Genomic DNA, 18,845 nt, shown 5'->3' with positions numbered 1-18,845 from the left:
CCCTAGGATTTGTTTTTGCTCTTTTTGTTGTGTGTGTGTAGCTGTTTGATCTGATCTACCGAGAGGAGACGCTGTTCAACGTGATAAAGAGTGTGACCCGGAATGGGCGCTCCATCCTGCTCACTGCCCTGCTGGCCATCATCCTGGTCTACCTGTTCTCCATCGTGGGCTTCCTCTGCCTCAAGAATGACTTCATCATGGAGGTGGACCCACTGCCTCAGATAACCTCAGGTACTGGACCATGAGATTCAGACAGACCGTACCCAGATAACCTCAGGTACTGGACCATGAGATTCAGACAGACCGTACCCAGATAACCTCAGGTACTGGACCATGAGACTCAGACAGACCGTGCCTCAGATAACCTCAGGTACTGGACCATGAGACTCAGACAGACCGTGCCTCAGACACCTGACTTACTGGACCATGAGACTCAGACAGACCGTGCCGCAGACACCCGACTTACTGGACCATCACCAACTCATTTGCCTTGTGGTTAGAGTGTCCTCCCTGATATTGGGAGTTCAAGCCTCGGCCGAGTCATACCAAAGACTGCAAGAAATGGGACCCTGATGCACCTCTGCTTGGTACTCAGCATTAAGGAGACTGGAGAGAAGGCCCTGCAATAGACTAGCATTCAGTTCAGACCTGGTTTTGTTATTTAAATACTTTGTATTTTAGTATTTTCAAATACCCATCCCAAAACAAGTACTTTTATTTGAATGCTTATTTTTAAAACCAAAGTCAACCAAATTGTATTTGAAAGTATACTACGCATACAGTACATACACACCTTCCAATTAGTGGACTCGTCTATTTCAGCCACAACCGTTGCTGGCAGGTGTATACAATCGAGAACACAGCCATGCAATCTCCATAGACAAACACTGGCATTATAATGGCCTTACTGAAGAGCTCAGTAACTTTCAATGTGGCACCGTCATAGGATGCCACCTTTCCAACAAGTCAGTTCGTCAAATGTCTGCCCTGCTAGAGCTGCCCTGGTCAACTGTAAGTGCTGTTATTGTGAAGTGGAAAAGTCTAGGAGCAACAACGGCTCAGCCGCAAAGTGGTAGGCCACAGAAGCTCACATAACAGGATCGCTAAGTGCTGTATCATGTAAAACCATCTGTCCTCGGTTGTAACACTCATTACTGAGTTACAAACTGCCTCTGGAAGCAACGGCAGCACAATAACTGTTTGTTGGGAGCTTAATGAAATGGGTTTCCATGGCAGAGCAGCCGCACACAAGCTTAAGATTACCATGCGCAATGCCAAGCGTCAGCTGGAGTGGTGTAAAGCTCGCCACCATTGAACTATGTAACAGTGGAAACTTGTTCTCTGGAGCGCTGAATAAGATTCACCACCTGGCAGTCCGATGGATGAGTCTGGGTTTGGTGGATGCCAGTAGAACCCTGCCTGCCCGAATGTATAGTGCCAACAGTAAAGTTTGGTGGAGGAGGAATGATGATCTGGGGCTGTAGGGGGCTAGGCCCTTTCCTGTTTCAGCATGACAATGTCCCCGTGCACAAAGCGAGGTCCATAAAAAAATGGTTTGTCTAGATTGGTGCCAAAGAACTTGACTGGCCTGCACAGAGCCCTGACCTCAACCCCATCAAACACCTTTGGGATGAATTGAAACGCCCGACCTCTCTAACGCTCTTGTGGCTGAATGGAAGCAAGACCCCACGTCAATGTTCCAACATCTAGTGGAAAGCCTTCCCAGGAGAGTGGAGGCTGTTATAGCAGCAAAGGGGGGACCAACTCCATGTTAATGCCCATGATTTTGGAATAAGATGTTCGATGAGCACGTGTCCACATACTTTTGGTCATGTAGTGTACTTTCAAATACCTGGATTAAATTCATGGGAGTGTATTTATGTCAGTGTATTTGAGTCGGTTTTTTGCAAGTACATTCCAATATTCAACTACTTGTTTTTTCCAAATAAAAGGTTCTTAATACTTGTTTTGAAAAGTAATTGGGGTGTACTTGTACCTCATGCTATAGAAACCAGATATAGGCTCCTGCTCCTATGATACGTTATGGCACGCCAAGGCTTGAGCAAGGCTAATGACCTTACTGGACCATCAGACAGGTAGCCTTTACTAGCAGTCAGCGTATGGACGGTACAATAACATATGATAAAAAGCAAACATGTATGGACATTGGTCAGTGTATGGCAGGGTTCCTGGAGAGCTACCCTCCTGTAGGTTTTCACTCCAACCCTGTTCCTGGAGAGCTACCCTCCTGTAGGTTCACTCCAACCCTCCTCTAGCGCACCTGATTCTAATAATTAGCTGGTTGATAAGCCGAATCAGTTTTTATTTTACAAAAACGAAAAAAGTACTTTATGTTCAGTGTATGGTATACTGTAGGGTTGGGATTTAATTTGGGATCATCTTCTGCAGGGCGACATGGCAATGAGGAGGCATCCCAAGACTTCCTCAACACCTGCAGTAGAGATGGAGTCAGCTGCACTGCCAAGGCAGGACTCCCTGCTGAACCTGAGGGTTAGTCTCTATTTATTGTCTCTACTTAGTAAGTCATCTATTGCTCCTTTAATTGTTAAGTCACCCTCATCGTATGATGGGTTTGGATAGGAAATAAAAGTTAAATAATAAACACATTTTGGATGAATGATTTGTAAAAATGTGCTTTAAAAAGTCTGGTGTGAGTGGTACATAGCTAAACAATTTTACGGTTTAGCAGAGGAGAACAATTCGGAGCGGGCCTGTGACACTCTGCTCATGTGCATCGTCACCGTGCTGAACCACGGCTTGAGGAACGGTGGCGGGGTGGGAGACGTGCTACGCAGGCCCTCCAAAAACGTACGAACGAAGACCCACCAACACACATTAACCTACTTACAATACATCAGTATCACTTCATGTCAGAGTACAAAATGTTCCACAAGCCAACATTCATATTTACATTGGAACAATTTACATAATTGCGTACCTTGCAGGAGCCACTGTTCCCAGCCCGCGTCATCTACGATCTCCTCTTCTACTTCATTGTCATCATCATCGTACTCAACTTGATCTTTGGTGTCATCATCGACACCTTCGCTGACTTGCGTAGTGAGAAACAGAAGAAAGAGGAGGTCCTCAAGACCACCTGCTTCATCTGTGGTGAGACCCAATAGATTTTTTGTGAAAGGAACAAAAAAAAATAACCATGGTGTGATTACGAGCTCATGTTATGCAATCTGAACATTCAACCCGAAACTCCCTGCAGGTCTGGAGAGGGACAAGTTTGACAATAAAACGGTGTCTTTTGAGGAGCACATAAAGTTGGAACACAACATATGGAACTACCTGTATTTCATCGTGCTCGTTCGCGAGAAGAACAAGACGGACTACACTGGACCAGAGAGTTATGTGGCCCTCATGATAAAGGTACAGCAATAGCTGGTTGAGTTATATTTTAATTGGTTAACACAACCACCTCTAGAATAACTCTCACTGAAACCAGTTTACAACATATCCTTATTATAAGTAGCATTGGGGTCATCTGTTGCTAGGGAAGAGCACTGCCACTGATTCTACATGTCCTCCCCCCGTCTGTCTTAGAGTAAGAACCTGGACTGGTTCCCCCGGATGCAGGCCATGTCCCTTGTGGTGACGGATGGAGACGCTGACCAGAACGAGATGAGGAACCTGCAGGACAGACTGACGTCCACTATGAACGTGGTCAGCCAACTCACAGGACAGCTAACAGAGCTCAAAGAGCAGGTATAACACACAGGCCGAGATTCAAGCCATATTTCAGAAGAGCCACTTTATAGTGAAATGTAAATGAAAATGTAAATGTTCTCGTGTTCGTGAAGCCTTCATTTACGGTTTAAAACGCTGCATGTCGGCTCAATCGGAAATTACCTTTTTAAATGTCAAATCGAACGATGTCACGGCTCTTCAGCAGTACGGAAAGAATCTAGCCCCTAGTCTCTTGTCAGAGACATTGAGGAGCTGGCCAGCTCCAGAACAATATACAATGCACTTATTCACATCTCTTATCAAGGGAAAGTAGCATACTATAATAATGACAAAATAAGATACCTATGATGCTGATCTATTTTGGAGAAGAAAAAAAAAACATGGTAGAATTAGTACAATTTGGTTAACTGATGTCCTCATGATATAGGCTAGTGTTTCCAGGAGGATGCCCCTGGCCTGGCTGGCTGACATACTGTTTCCTGTGTAGATGACGGATCAGAGGAAGAGGCGGCAGCGGATGGGCTTTGTGGATGTCCAGTCAGGAGGAGGAGCTGGTGCTGCTAGCATGTCCCCCAGTGTTGCTGGAGGAAACCATCCGATGTCCAACAAACCCTGATGGATGTCCCGTCTTACTGTGCCACCACGCTTTGCCAAAAGACTGAGTCCACTAAGCCTATCGATACTATCCAAGATCAGCCATCAATCACATATTAAACAAAAATGTTTTAGTTGTGACTGACGCTGACAGGACTGAGTTACTGAGGTTGGGTTCTTTGTAATTCCCCTTAAAAGGGTTTCAACGCTTCCAGTAATGTCTGGAGAAAGAAAGAACATGATCAATCTCTGTTCTTGGTCCATGCAATCAGAGCAATTGATTAATGGCATTGCATTGTCGCAAACACACCTCAGATGACAACATTGGAAAGTGATACTACGGCAAAGCAGGAAGCAACACGTCCATCCATTATATTAGAAATAGAGTAACGATGTACAGATTACTACAGTAGGTCCATGACTAGCACCAAATGTTTGTCTGAAGCACGCAAAGATTTGGTTTGGAATACGTCTACTTGTCAATGTCTCCATTGTATTGGCCCCTCTTAGAGAAATGGAAACTTGAATGTTATCTTCTGAAAGCACATCAGTAAAATGTCTTTGATTTTAACTGTGTTTACGTCTATACAACATGCCAGTAATAGTATGCAAATGGAAAGAGTAAAAGCCTTCACTACATTTTTAGGATAGATTTATTCAGCAAAATATATTCCAATAATATTAAAAAGTTAATACATAGACAAAGGTCATAACTGAGGATGTACTCTGAAAAATAGGATTTGGATAAGTAGAGTTAAGGCTAGAGTTCACAATATAAAACAAAAAGAGGCAGGCACTTTGAAATGCGTTGTTGCAAGTGCTTAGTATTTTAATCTAGGCTAACATGTTTACATTCGTTTGGAATTGTCACTCAAGCAATTAAAGTACGACAACTACAGCCTATTCTTTCACAGAGTAGGAAAGTACCTTTTTTTTTTGCACTTAAAATCGCATGGTTACTGTGCTCTGTAATACAGGACCTATTTCAGTTAATGTGGCAAAAATACACCGTTCCAGCATACCTCTTGTCTAAAACATTCTCACACACTTCCAGCTGTGAATTGGCTCCCTCCCTGTGCCCTCTCACTCCCCCTTATGGCATATGAAGGGGACCAAATCTGAGAATTGGAACTCAACGTAGACTAACATGCTTTTCCCTCATGTAAGTCTATACTGACTCAAATCTAAAAAGGTACAGAGACTGCATACTCGAAGCATATCAATAAAACACATTCTCTGAATAATCTGGGCTATTAACAATTCCCTAAGGTTGATTAAAATTCCTTGACAGATTTAGGAGTGCTTTGTCAAGAGCTCAGACATCGTATTGTTTTCCCTTAATTCTTTACTGTGTAAACAAGCAAATAACACCCACAATGTAAACAGGTAGAAAATTAGTTAGTGGAAAATGTGCCTTTGAAAATCCCTGTTCCCTTATCAAAATGAACTGTGATCCTTTTTATCCTAAAAGTTATTCATCCACTCACATCAAGATTCTGAATGGCATAATTAAAATAAAAAGCTTTTAAAAGCAGCAGTACTTGAAATATTGACCTGGAAAAACACAATGTTTAATAAAAATATTAGTATTTGCTACAAAGCAGCTGTATCATAAATATAACGATTGAAATAACTTTAGTGTTTTCAATTTACAAGGTAAAGCTAAGTGAATACTTGGAACTTTAGAGACATTCTATACAATGTGATTGTTTTCTGCTTATTGTGTATGACTTGGTCAGTTGAGTGTATATATTAGAATGGCTAACAGTCCAGACTGCTGTAGAAAATACATGTCAAAAGAGACCAAATACCTCATTGCAAGGCTACATGAAGTGCATTCCTCATAACTAACTGGAGTACCATTATCTTCGGTTTAAGTGGTGTCGTCCCGTTTGACCTTGGCCTTAGTGTTTCCCTCGCTCTCCACCAGGTTTTCCTTCATCAGGTACTCCTTCAAGCTGGGCTGGTTCCCTACATCAGCCCCAGAGTCCTGGATCTCCTGTAGCAGCACCTCCCACCGCCGCTTATCCTTGGAGATCTTCCACGACAATCTGACGTTGGTCTGGAGGAGAGGGATGAGCAGTGGGTGAAAGAGGTGCTGCTGCAGGGCCTCCTGTGAGGGGGCCAGGTCCCTCAGGGCTCGGTCACAGTACTCCTGGGCCTCCCCCAGCTGCTCCAGCTCCTGGAAGCAGGTCACCAGGGCCAACAGGGTGAAGAGCCAGTGGGTGCGCTGCTGGTGGTGAGGCTGCTGTATCCCCTGCTGCTCACAGCCTAGCTTCTCCTGGAGCCTCAGGCCGTTGAGCAGAGGGCCTAGGCCCTCCTGGTAACGGCCCACACGCATCAGCATCTGGCCAGCCTGCAGGTCACCCAGGTAGAAGAACTCCAGAAAGGTGGCAGAACGCCGCAGCTCAGCCAGCGAGTGCATGTGGGCCAGGTACTGCTCAAACGCCCGGCTCCGCTTGGCGATGGTCTCTGCCACAAAGTTCTTGCGCAGCCTCTTGCGGGGGAAACAGACACGCTCCATGTGGTCCCCGTGACGACGGCGAAGGCGGCTGTGCAGACGCTCGAAGTCGGTGTATCGCCGGGTGATGACGGCCGGGGTTTTGTCAAACATCCCAGACTGGATTACATGGATGGTGTAGAGCTGAGGAGAGGGAGAGATGTCACACACAGGCTTAGCCAGGGAATAGACTTTCATCTCTGCTGTTTCACACTTACCACATACTTGGAGGAGCTCTCTGGCACCACACTGGCATCAGTCACTTCAAACACCAGCTTCTCAGGCACACTGCAGCTCTGTAAGCTCCTCCAGCTCTCCTGCAGCTGACATGTCAGCAGGGATGAGCCTCCAGGAGACAGGCCCACTGGGCTGGTGTCTGAGGAACAATGAGAGACATCAGCTCAGACTGCCCTAAAACCACTCATCTAAACTGAGAACGATCAGACTGAAAAACCTTCAAGGAAATTTGCAGTTTCAAGAAAACAGGATACCGTGGAATGAATGCTATTGTTATTCTGGTCAGACTGTTTCAGTTGACTGTGCCTAATAGTACACCATTGTCCATACATAATCACAGTTGTGGATGCTCAGCAGCAACCTCAAATATTCTACTGCTTTCATTCCTGCACCTCAGAATATTAGCTCAAAAAGGACTGCAAAGTTCCTGCAACTAAATATAAAACAGTACCGGCACTGAAATGAGTAACGGCACCTATTGTAGTTGCTGCAAAGATCTACATTACCTGTGCTGCTGAATCCATCCTCTACGGACTCTCCAAGGAAGTCTGAATCACTGTCTGGTCCTGAGGCCCCACCTGGGTCTTCTGATTCCATGGCTCTCTCCCCATCGAAGCAGAGTGTTCCCCCAAGCCGCTCTGAGAGACACTCTGTGTCATCCTCTAACTCAGAACTCTCTGGGAAGCTGTCCTCTGGTACATCAATTGACTCCCTAGCAACTACTTCTCCTTCTTTGAACAGTGTCCGTCGCAGTCTGTCCAATAGCTTAGAAGCCATCCCATCAGACCACTAGGAAATAGTTTGACATTACATTTGATTTCAGATGGTAAGTTTTAGTGTACAACCTACAAGAAATCCATGTAGGTGTAAGTCATCTTATAATAGTAAATATCAAATCATTATTTCGTATGGTAACAGCTCAGGTCAACTAGGTGACTAACGTTACACCCCCAGCTAGAACGTTTGACTGGAAACATTGTAGTTTATGAATAACAGAAATCCCGAAACCAGACACTTCGAGTAGGGATTCTTAAAAGACAATAGCTACTTTTTTTATCTAACTAGTTAACGGTTCTTTGAATATTGCGTTTGTCTGATAGTTTAAATCACTAAAAACATACATGTATATAACCAAGACAAGAGCGCCAACGTGCAAAATGTATTGCCAACGACTTGAACTAGAAGGGAAAGAAAACCTAGCTAGTTACAGTAGCAGACAAGCTAGCTAGTTACAAATGCAAAATAGATTGGCTAGCTCGCAAGACTACCTAAACAGGATTACCTAACTTCATCTAACTAGGTAGCTAAGCGAAGCTAACAAATAGATAACGTTAGCTAGCAGGTGAAATCATCTTATTTAACTAATTAACTTGTTAACGTAGCTATAGCAACGAGGCAGCATGCTACAGTAGCTAGGAAAAACTATTTACTAATTACTTAGTTACTTGAATTTATTTAGCTAACTAAAAAAAAAAAAAAGTAGCTAAATTAAAGGAGTTGTAACTCTTACTCACTGTTATGATGGATCCGTAAAGCACCCAACCTTATTTCATCAGCATTGTGCCGCTTCGGTCTCTCTCCCAAACTTATTTAGGACAGTCTGTCCGACCTCTTTACCTCTGGATGCGGCCCTGAATGTCTTCTTCTTCGGAATTGTGTTGGCGGATCGCATCCAATTGAAGGTAGATTCACCGCCACCTACTGTACCTACATTTATTTGATTTGTGATATGGTACTACAAGATTGGGGAAAAGTAAAAAAGTGACTTTGCCAACCATTAGCCCTCTCTAAAAATTTTTTTTTTTTAAAACTAAATATATATAAATATATATAAACTAAATAATAAAACAAAACGTTTTATAATAATAAAATAAAACAAAACACTATTTACCCTATCAATCACATTTATTTATAAAGCCCTTTTTATATTTAATTATTTTTCTCTATTTAACTAGGCAAGTCAGTTAACAACAAATTCTTATTGACAATGAAGGCCTACACCAGGACAACACTGGGCCAATTGTGCGCCACCTTATGGGAGGGTCCAGTTGTGATAAAGCCTGGATTTGAACCAGGGAGTCTGTAGTGACGCCTCTAGCACTGAGATGCAGTGCTTTAGATCGCTGCGCCACTCAGCAGCCCTATATCAGCAGATGTCACAAAGTGCTATACAAAAACCCAGCCTAAAACCACAAACAGCAAGCAATGCAGATGTAGAAGCACGGTGGAGAAGAAATACTCCCTAGGAAGATACCTAGAGAGGAACCAGGCTCTGAGGGGTGGCCAGTCCTCTTCAGGCTGTGCCAGGTGGAGATTATAAGAGTACATGGCCATTTAAGGCCAGATTGTTCTTCAAGATGTTCAAACATTCATAGATGACCAGCAGGGTCAAATAATAAAATGCAGCATTTAAAAAAATGTATTGTAATAACATTGTGTAGCTTCCCACAAGACATTGTGTACAGTGTGCACAAGTGTGTGCACTCACTGAAAATGTTTTTTTTTTTTTACATATTCTTCACAAAACCATTTTTATTTTAGTAAACATTGGAAATGGGTCCCACAGACCTGAACACCACACAAGGGTTAAGTATCAAAAGTAAAAGTATAAACCATTTCAAATTCCTTATATTAAGCAAACCAGACGACGCCATTTAAAAATAAAAATGTATTTACGGATTGACACTCCAACACTCAGACATAATTTACAAACAAAGCATTTGTGTTTCGTGAGTCCGCCTGATCAGAGGTAGTAGGGATGACCAGGGATGTTCTCTTGATAAGTGTGTAAATTTGACAATTTTCCAGTCAAAATGTAAGAAGTACTTGTGTGTCAGGGAAAATGTATGGAGTAAAAAGTACATTATTTTCTTTAGGAATGTAGTGAAGTAAAAGTAAAGTACAGATACCCCAAAAAACGACTTAAGTAGTACTTTCAAGTATTTTTTACTTAAGTACTGCTCCAGACCAATGGTCTGAGAGGACAGAACACTGCCACTCAACACCCCCTGCATCTGTTCTGCAGTAAAACCTTTCTCTGTTGCTGTCACCACAACCTCTATTTTCTGTGACTTTTGATCCATTTCTGCAGTACAATTGACAACTGTAGCTATGAATGCCAAAAAAACCTACCTTACAGAAAACACATATTCTTTCCATCACTCTCTATTAGTCTACGCCTACTCACAGGAATCCTCTCAGTGTCCCATCTTCCTCTCCCACTCTCTTCACTGCTCGACACTCTCTGTACTACTCTGACCATAGCAACCTCAACCTGACTTTCTCTCAACGGACACCTCTGATCTTCAGCCCCATGGGCACCTCCACAGCTTTATTCACTGAAACTGAAATCTCTGCTCAGAGGGCCAAATAAATTAAATCAATCAATCAGGGTGCATCCAGAGATGTTCTATTTGATGATCTATCAGAGGTCGCATCCCCTGCTCAGACGTTGCATGCATCAACCAATGGTGGCGTGCCGCATCATCAACGGATTGCCAGAACATATGACATGCATGGTTAGGTGATGCATAAAATAACGTTCCAGGCGTTGTAAGATCAGGAATGTTTCATTTAATGTCACATGCACAAGTACAGTGAAATGCCTTTCTTGCAAACTCAAAATGCAACAATTCAATAATCACTGGGACAAAAACACGAGGAATAAGAAATACACAAAGTAAGTAAGCATACTATATACAGGAAATATTTTAAAAAGTAATTTCCAATACCATATTTACATGTTAAGTGATGGAGGTAGATATGTATAGGGACAAGGGGACTAGGCAACAGCATACAAGATAACCAGAGTAGCAGCAGCTTGTATGTGAGTGGGTGTGTAGAGTCATTATAAATGTTTTTGCATATTATGTGTGAGTGAGCAGATGATGGAGTGGGTGTGTGGGTGTGTGTTGGAGTGATAGTGTAAGTGTGAGTGTGCATAGAAACAAATATTGAAATAAAAGGTAAATAAAGATACAAGGTTAGCTATTTATTATATTGCTTGGGAATAGATGCTGTTCAGGAGCCTGTTGTTGTCAGACTTGATGCACCAGTGCCTTTTGCTGTATGGCAGCAGAGAAAATAGTCTATGGCTTGGGTGGTTGGGGTCTGGTCCTGGATGCCGGGGGGGGGGGGGCTCAACCCTCTGTCCGTACAACCCTCTGTGTGATATGGTACAGTTGTAGAACCTTTTCAGGATTTGAGGGCCCATGCCAAGCTTTCCTCCTGTGTCAGCAATGCCTGGGCAGAGGAACGTGCAGAGAGACAGACGCATCAGCTGTACCATAATCACACTTGCAAACATAACATTGCAGACAGTTGAATGTTTGGGTGAGATGCTTGATCAATTTTGATTCATTAACTGCTTGAAATACGTTTAATCTATAGATGTGTGCCTTCTACAAAGCACTGAAAAGACTATTACATTGTCAGATTGCTTTCCACTGAGGAGAAAAATTATAATGTTCTCAATAGAACAATTGAATAGTTTTGGAGATTTACTAGACAGTCTGGTGGATTGGTGTCATAGCCACTTCTCAAATATGTTTTATTGGTGTTTATTGTAAGTTAGGCTAATAGTCCCAAATTAATTGATCGCCCACATGAAAATATGTGTTTATATAAGAAGTATTATTTGAGAATTTGTAAAGTAAGAATTACATGTTTATATTTTTTATTTAAAGATATTTGAGAAGTGGCCATGGCTGACTCAAATCTGTGTAGTTTGCTCACACTTTTCCCCCCCTGTGGAAGTCTCCTTCCTCGCTCTTCTCTAACATTTAGGGTCACAAATTCCAAACAGTCCCTTTACAAGTCAGAATGTTGAATAAACGTAATTTGAATTGGACCTGTTGTCCACTGATTTCATCCTTTATGTGGGTAGGAAAATAGAGACTCAATATACATATACTTACATACATATATATATATATATATATATTAAAGATATATATTAAAAAATAAGCATTTTACTCCTACTGGGCACTCGGTATACTGGTAGATTCCAGTTTTACAAGACCAAAAAAAGGAAGCGGATCGGGACATCACCTGACAGGAAGATGTGTTAAAGGCGTGGTGAAAACTGATACCTGACCTACACCCAGCCGCAGCCAGACGGGACTTTTGTCAAGGTGTTTAAAGATTAGTTTAATTCAACACCGTGTACCTGGAACTCACCAAGTTCTCTTCAAACAAGGTAGACTAATGATATTCACTCTTTCTGTTCAAATATTGTATCTTCACCTTGCTCCCCAAAAGCTTCTAAATGTAATTATGCTTCAATGCTTTTGTTGTTGCCTACAAACTACCATGGAGGAAACTGCTTTAAAAAAAATATATAATGATTAACTACGCAAGTCGGGTAAGAAAAAAGTATTACTTACAATGACGGCCTACCGGGGAACAGTGGGTTAACTGCCTTGTTCAGGGGCAGAACTACAGACTTTGTATTTTGTCAGCTCGGGGATTCGATCCAGCAACCTTTCGGTTACAGGCCCAACGCGCTACCTGCCGCCGAGTTTTGTCTGCTTCTTTTGAGTCTCTGTATCTAATCACTTTTCCGCTGGTGTGAATGTTTTCTAGACAAATGTTGAATTCTCAGACTTATATCTAACTAACCAAAATACATTTAGATGATTTATTACATTTTAGGTGTTTTGTTTAATTTTTGTACACCCTTGGTGTTCCCGGTCGACCGGTCATTATAAATTAATGTGTGAGACTACAATTAGTGTATAAAATTGAGTTCAGGCACATTCATCAGATCTTCCTCTCCCAGAGGCATGTGTGTTTGAGCACGCACACACACCTTACTCCCCTTGGCTTCCATGGAAAACCCCACGGAAACCACACCTGTTGTCATTCTCACAATCTAACAATGTTTCAATAATATATAGAACTTTTCTCGCAGCTCTGGTATATAAAGTTTTTTTGAGGACTTGCTCACAATTAATTCTGTGGCACCACAATGACCAAACGATGTACTGTATGTATGCGAGGCTCTTGATCATGACGCTGGTGAGGAGGAGAGTCCTTGTTAAACTTTGACACAAAGTAGTCTGTGATAATTAGCACTGTCATCTGAGTATTTGTTTATAGTCAAAATAATACATTATGCTTTATTTAAACTAAAAAATGAGTTGTATGAGCTCAGGTCAGTGAGGCCTACAGGCCATAAATAGCAAATGGAAGTTTAACTTGTAATGTTCACAAGAACTTAAGTTGATTTAAAAAGATCTTACACAACATTAGGTGATTAATATGTATTATTATGGATTTATAATCATCTATAATGGGATGGTTATTTTGGACTGGGAACACAGAATTAGTTAAAATGAAATGAACACAACAGGTGGGTTAAGAGTCTACAGTAGTTTATAGGCTTATCATATTGAAATACATTTCATGTTAAGTCTATTTTCATACTTGTATGCTACTGTCTGTCATTTCTCAAAATATTACATGTGTAGCCTAACTTGTGCAATGATGTGCCAAATATGTGCAGCCAAAGGCAATATCTTTCTAGGAGCAGTGGGGTATATTCATGGAGGCCAAGGGAAAGCCAGACCCCCCCCCCCCCCCCCATATATTTTTATGTATATTTCATCTGTTTCATAATTTTCAATTCGCAATATGCTGACTATCTCACAGGAGTAAAACATCCCAGTGAGAGAAACCGTGCCCCTGTCTCTCTGTGTAGGCCATATCTGATGCTGTCCGGTCCAAAAAGAGTATGCTTTTTGGGGGGTAGCATTGAATGCAAGGGAAGCCAGCGAGCATTTTGCTTCACTTGACAAAAACAGTTTTTAAATTAGCTAATCAGCTTTGAGCTAAACTGAGCAAGCGCAAGTGTGCATTGTCCTGACACACCAAAAAAGTAAAAAAGTAAAAGGAAGCCAGCTTGGATTTGGCATCCTATCCTAGCGCATTCATCATATGTCATTGACAGGAACAACTTGAATTGTTACATCTCGTTGTCCTCCGGTGGCTAGCTCGCTATCTAGCTAGAATGAAGCAAAATGTGTGGTTTTATTTAATTCTCTGTACCTATTTTATGAATCTCCAGACGAACAGTTATTGTGCTCACGTTGCTTCCAGAGGCAGTTTGGAACTATGTAGTGAGTGTTGCAACCGAGGCCAGATTTTTCCGAGCTACACGCTCCAGCACTTGGCGGTCTCGTTCTGTGAGCTTGTGTGGCCTATCACTTCCAGGCTGAGATGTTTCTCCTAGACTTTTCCACTTCACACTAACATCACTTAGAGTTGACCGGGGCAGCTCTAGCAGGGCAGAAATGCCACATTGAAGGTCACAGAGCTTTTCAGGAAGGCCATTCTACTGCAAATGTTTGTCTATGGAGTTTGCATGGCTGTGTGCTAAATGTTATACACCTGTCAGCTACGGGTATGGCTGAATCCAATAATTTGAAGGGGTGTCCACATACGCATGTGTGCGCATGTACAGTGCATTTGGAAAGTATTCATACCCCTTGATGTTTTCCACATTTTGTTACGTGACAGCCTTGTGCTAAAATGTATTACATTGTTTCCCCCCCATCAATCTACACAACCCCATAATGACAAAGCAAAAACAGGTTTAGAAAATATATCAAATTTAACAAAAATAAACTGATGTAAAAGTATTCAGACCCTTTACTCAGTAGTTTGTTGAAACACCTTTGGCAGCGATTACAGCATCTTCTTGGGTATGACGCTACAAGCTTGGTACACCTGTATTTGGAGTTTCTCTCGTTCTTTTCTCCAGATCCTCTCAAGCTCTGTCAGGTTGGATGTGGGGTGCCCGCTACACAGCTATTTTCAGGTCTCAAGCGATGTTCGATTGGGTTCAAGTCCGGGCTCTGACTGGGCCACTCAAGGACTTTCAGAGACTTGTCCCGAAGCCATTCCTGTGTTGTCTTGGCTGTGTGCTTAGGGTCATTGTCCTGTTGGAAAGTGAACCTTGGCCCCAGTCTGAGGTTCTGAGCATTCTGGAGCAGGTTTTCATCAAGGATCTCTCTGTACTTCATCTTTCCCTCGATCCTGACTAGTCTCCCAGTCCCTGCCGCTGAAAAATATCTCCACAGCATGATGCTGCCATCACCATGCTCCACAGTAGGGATGGTGCCAGGTTTCCTCCAGATGTGACGCCAAGAATCTTGTTTCTTATGGTCTGAGTCTTTAGGTGCCCTTTGACAAACTCCAAGCAGGCTGTCATGTGCCTTTTACTATGGAGGGGGCTACCGTCTGGCCACTCTACTATAAAGGCTTGATTGGAGTGCTGCAGAGATGGTTGTCATTCTGGAAGGTTCTCCCATCTCCACAGAGGTACTCTGAATTGAATTTACCACAGGTTGGAATCCAGTCAAGTTGTAGAAACGTCTCAAGGATGATCAATGGAAACAGGATGCACCGGAGCTCAATTGAGTCTCATAGCAAAGGGTCTGAAATACTAATGTAAAGGTATGTTTTATTTTTAATACATTTGCAAAAATATCTAAACTAGTTTTTGCTTTGTCATTATGGGATATTTTGTGTAGATTGAAGAGAATTAATTTTAGAATAAGGCTGTAACAATGTGGAGAAGGGGTCTGAATACTTTCCGACTGCACTATGTGTATGTATCGTTCAGTGGTAGTAAAAACAAAACCCTGCATGACCAGTAATCTCACCTGTCTTTTCCATTCACAGCAAGCAGCTCAGTCATGACTTGCTACTCTCCTCTCCTCCTCCCTCTCCTTCTCCTTGGTATTTTTGGGCTATGTTCAAGCTTCAAGATCTGTGCCTTCAATGTCCAGAACTTCGACGACGCCAAATCAGCCAACTTCAGGGTGATGCACACTCTGACCAGGGTGAGACTCTGCCTCGTCTTAACACAAACATACAGTTGCTATTCATGACGACTGGTCCAGGAAGGAACTAAACTCAAACATTTTAACTATAATTCCATATTGTTGGGTAAATCAGTCTCAATTACTTTATTATAATAATTCAGGCATCTTTCTGTGATTGTTAGACATTCTTGTTCTAATCTGGTTGGTTGATTGTCCACAGATTGTGTCTCGCTGTGACATCTGTCTCCTTCAGGAGGTTAAAGGCACACAGGGCAATGCCATGAAAGCTTTGGTGGAAGCACTCAACAGGTACAGTTGCATCTAGATACTGTTACCATAGAAAGAGAATCCATTGAACTCTATGACTGCAACAAGTACTCTACCTCGGGCGTATTCCAATCTGACCCTACGTGGTCCGGCGCCTGATGGGTTTTCTGTTCTTCCTGATGACTAATTGCACCCACCTGGTGTCCCAGGTCTAAAACAGTCCCTGGTGGGGGAGGGGGAAAGCAGTGGAACTGGCTTAGAGGTCTGGATTTCAATTTGAGGGAACTTCCTCATGCATTGTTCAGTGATGCATATATACATTGTTTTGTATTCCTTGATTGTTTCCTATAAAAGTGTATTGCGTCTTTTGTTAAATGCACTTTAAATAAATTGTGATTTTGATTATAAAGAAAATCATTTGATAAGTTTTCACTTAATTTATGGACCAACCCTCTTTCTGTTAATTTCTTCTTAGATATGATGCCTATCACTATAAATATGTTGCCAGTGGAGTTCTGGGGCGAACACCTCAGGACCAGGAGCAATACGTCTATCTGTACAGGTAAGCAAAGCTTTCGTTTACATCTATTACAGCTCTTCATTTATAAATGCTACTCTCGTGACGTAAACTTGCATTCATTTGAGATCCTGAATATGCCGCCTCCCCTGTCCTAACCTAATGAATCTCGGCCCGACATGCTAGTTAAACGTTGTCGCCCTGCTTGACTTTAATCCTAAACGAATGGCGCTATAAGTAACCTCCTCTCCACAGGAATGAAACCGTAGAGTTGACGGCTCAGTACCAGTACGTTGACAGAAAGGAGGGGAACGCGGCTGTTTTCTCCAGAGACCCCTTTGTTGTTAGATTTCAAGCCAAGGAAACAGGTTAGTTAAGTTCATGAGAATTTGAAATTCATTGTTTTCTGTTTGGATAACTTCCAATGATCTTCCTCTGAACAGTGATTGGAGACTTTTCTCTGATCCCTCTGCACACTATGGCCTCTGATGCAATCAAGGAGATTGACAAGCTCTACGATGTTTTTGAGGAAATCAAAATGAAGTGGAATACTGAGGTGAGGCATGACAACTACCTGTTGGTGTTTCCTGTTTGGTTCTTATTTTTCATAGTGTGTGTGTCGGTAAGATGAATGCAGTTACTGTTATCTGTCATGCTACATGATTCTGAGTCTCTAACTTTTGGAACATACTTCTCTCACCAATGTAATGCCACTCTGTACCATAGAACGTGATGTTCCTTGGAGCCTTCAATGCTGGTTGTGGGCACATGACCCGCCAGGACAAGGCGAACATCCGACTTTTCTCAATACCTGGATTTTTCTGGTTGATCAGGGACCAGGTGGACACCACTGTTGGGGATACTACCAGCTGTGCCTATGACAGGTGGGTGGAAATTTAAAAAATGAGTTACACTGAAATGATATTCTTTGAAATGAAGGCATTTTTGATTATAAACGATCTGTATTGATGGATCCAATAATATATTACTCTTCAGCTCTATTGGACATTTTGTTTTTCTTAGGATTGTGGTACACGGAGAGCGCTTCCTGAAGACCATCAAACCTTATTCAGCTCAGGTCTTCAACATTGCCAATGAGTATAAACTCTCAAAGGAAAGGGTAATACTTCCTTTTCCTCTTTACAAACACCATTTTCATTTAGCCTTTCAAACTCCTATCCATCTTCAAAAAAGCCCCAGGAGAAAATGTAACATTACAGACATGCTAAAGTCACCTGTTTTATGTCTGTTTCCGGTGTTATAGATGTCATGACACATAATAAACTGATCTCCAAATTTCAGGTTCTGGAAGTGAGTGACCACTTCCCTATTGAGGTGGAGCTGAAGACTAAATCGTCAGGGCAGCTTCAAGCTCCGGTTCAGCCTCTCCTGCTAATTGCTCTCTCTGTCATCACCTCCGCCCTGCACATCTTACCTTCAACCAGTATGGTGTGAGGAGGACTGATGTTCTTCTCCAGAGTATGGATCTTTGAATTAGAATGAATTTTACATTTCTATGGTATGGACATCTATACAACTTCAATGAGCAGCTGGTTCACTCATGCAAGGGTTTGTCAAACCTGTCTCCGGGTACCCCTAGATGCTTCACTATTTTTGCTGTAGCCCTGAACTTGCTCACCTGAGTCATCTAATTAAGATGTTGATGATTCGTTGCTACGTTTAAACAGGTGTGCTAGCATGGATCTACTGGGGGTTCCTGAGGAGAGCTTTGAGAACCACTCCTCTAATAAACAGTGACTCCGTTTTTGACTGGTCCCATGAGATTGCAGACATTTTAGAGACGGCAACATTTATCACTACGCAAATTGACGGCATAATGTCCCTCATTTCAATTCATATCTATGGCTTCACTCTGGTGTTGGATTGCTGATCCCAGTTTTGCTCTGCTCTGACATGTGGTTTCAGGTATTTGACGTATAATATCTTGAATGGAAGGCTACAGATTCCCGACGCCACCACTTCTGCATTTAGTAACATCTATTTTGTAAATTAATGGTTGTAATATTTCTAATTCAATTAGGTTTTTAATGTGATGTGGTTTTTACATTGTCACTGTAAATGTTCAATGCATGTATTGTACACAGTATTTGAATAAAACGAAATTGATTTTAAAACAAAGTAGGCCACATTTTGTTGTTTGAGGACCTGTCTACCCAAACCATCC

The 18,845-nt window shown here is 42.2% G+C and overlaps 3 protein-coding genes across 10 annotated transcripts in view; 2 read left to right on the top strand and 1 right to left on the bottom strand.

Annotated features, from left to right (window-relative positions):
- The window catches only part of LOC110492618 (inositol 1,4,5-trisphosphate receptor type 3), a 57,583-nt gene extending 52,701 nt beyond the window's left edge, over window positions 1-4,882 (top strand). For 3 of the 6 annotated variants that reach the window (XM_036947615.1, XM_036947616.1, XM_036947613.1), the window contains exons 52-58: window positions 42-231; window positions 2,410-2,511; window positions 2,708-2,829; window positions 2,967-3,132; window positions 3,239-3,399; window positions 3,574-3,735; window positions 4,205-4,882. In XM_036947615.1, the coding sequence (XP_036803510.1) occupies window positions 42-231; window positions 2,410-2,511; window positions 2,708-2,829; window positions 2,967-3,132; window positions 3,239-3,399; window positions 3,574-3,735; window positions 4,205-4,333 (1,032 nt within the window). In that variant the 3' untranslated portion in view covers window positions 4,334-4,882. Of the gene's footprint in view, window positions 1-41; window positions 232-2,409; window positions 2,512-2,707; window positions 2,830-2,966; window positions 3,133-3,238; window positions 3,400-3,573; window positions 3,736-4,144 lie in introns of all 6 variants that reach the window. The other 3 variants (XM_036947614.1, XM_036947618.1, XM_036947617.1) reach the window with 2 other exon arrangements.
- Window positions 4,883-4,946: 64 nt separating this feature from the next.
- Window positions 4,947-8,741, bottom strand: LOC110492619 (sorting nexin-21). Of its 2 annotated transcripts, none has more exons than XM_036947638.1 (4): window positions 8,563-8,741; window positions 7,555-7,686; window positions 7,030-7,187; window positions 4,947-6,955 (listed from the first exon to the last, which is right to left on the bottom strand). In XM_036947638.1, exons 2-4 carry the CDS (start codon window positions 7,643-7,645, stop codon window positions 6,185-6,187), a joined length of 1,020 nt encoding a protein of 339 aa, XP_036803533.1. In that variant the 5' UTR covers window positions 7,646-7,686; window positions 8,563-8,741; the 3' UTR covers window positions 4,947-6,184. The 2 variants fall into 2 exon arrangements, with proteins under 2 accessions (XP_036803533.1, XP_021422722.1); XM_021567047.2 differs by having other exon boundaries at window positions 7,555-7,837; window positions 8,563-8,739.
- A 3,347-nt stretch (window positions 8,742-12,088) lies between these two features.
- LOC110492615 (deoxyribonuclease gamma) lies at window positions 12,089-18,799 on the top strand. Of its 2 annotated transcripts, XR_005036608.1 has the most exons (10): window positions 12,089-12,245; window positions 15,734-15,894; window positions 16,097-16,185; window positions 16,619-16,705; window positions 16,916-17,028; window positions 17,104-17,216; window positions 17,387-17,544; window positions 17,684-17,780; window positions 17,963-18,179; window positions 18,587-18,799. XR_005036608.1 is itself a non-coding variant. In XM_021567043.2 (9 exons), the coding sequence occupies exons 2-9, from the start codon at window positions 15,748-15,750 to the stop codon at window positions 18,113-18,115; spliced, it is 957 nt and encodes a 318-aa protein (XP_021422718.2). In that variant the 5' UTR covers window positions 12,089-12,245; window positions 15,734-15,747; the 3' UTR covers window positions 18,116-18,795. The 2 variants fall into 2 exon arrangements, 1 of the variants encoding a protein (XP_021422718.2); XM_021567043.2 differs by having other exon boundaries at window positions 17,963-18,795.
- The last annotated feature ends 46 nt before the right edge of the window (window positions 18,800-18,845 follow it).

This window comes from Oncorhynchus mykiss, chromosome 16, assembly GCF_013265735.2.
Source record: "Oncorhynchus mykiss isolate Arlee chromosome 16, USDA_OmykA_1.1, whole genome shotgun sequence".
NCBI classification, from domain to species: domain Eukaryota; kingdom Metazoa; phylum Chordata; class Actinopteri; order Salmoniformes; family Salmonidae; genus Oncorhynchus; species Oncorhynchus mykiss.
Note: the sequence above shows the minus strand (reverse complement) of the source record. Positions and strands in the feature narration are given on the sequence as shown.

Coding starts and splice junctions, on each gene's coding strand:
- LOC110492619 (XM_021567047.2), bottom strand. CDS start 7,825: ATGGCTTCTAAGCTATTGGACAGACTGCGACGGACACTGTTCAAAGAA. Junction 7,188..7,554: donor GGATGGATTCAGCAGCACAG/GTAATGTAGATC, acceptor ATTGTTCCTCAG/ACACCAGCCCAGTGGGCCTG. Junction 6,956..7,029: donor AGAGCTCCTCCAAGTATGTG/GTAAGTGTGAAA, acceptor CCCTCTCCTCAG/CTCTACACCATCCATGTAAT.
- LOC110492615 (XM_021567043.2), top strand. CDS start 15,748: ATGACTTGCTACTCTCCTCTCCTCCTCCCTCTCCTTCTCCTTGGTATT. Junction 15,895..16,096: donor TGATGCACACTCTGACCAGG/GTGAGACTCTGC, acceptor GATTGTCCACAG/ATTGTGTCTCGCTGTGACAT. Junction 16,706..16,915: donor CAATACGTCTATCTGTACAG/GTAAGCAAAGCT, acceptor TCCTCTCCACAG/GAATGAAACCGTAGAGTTGA.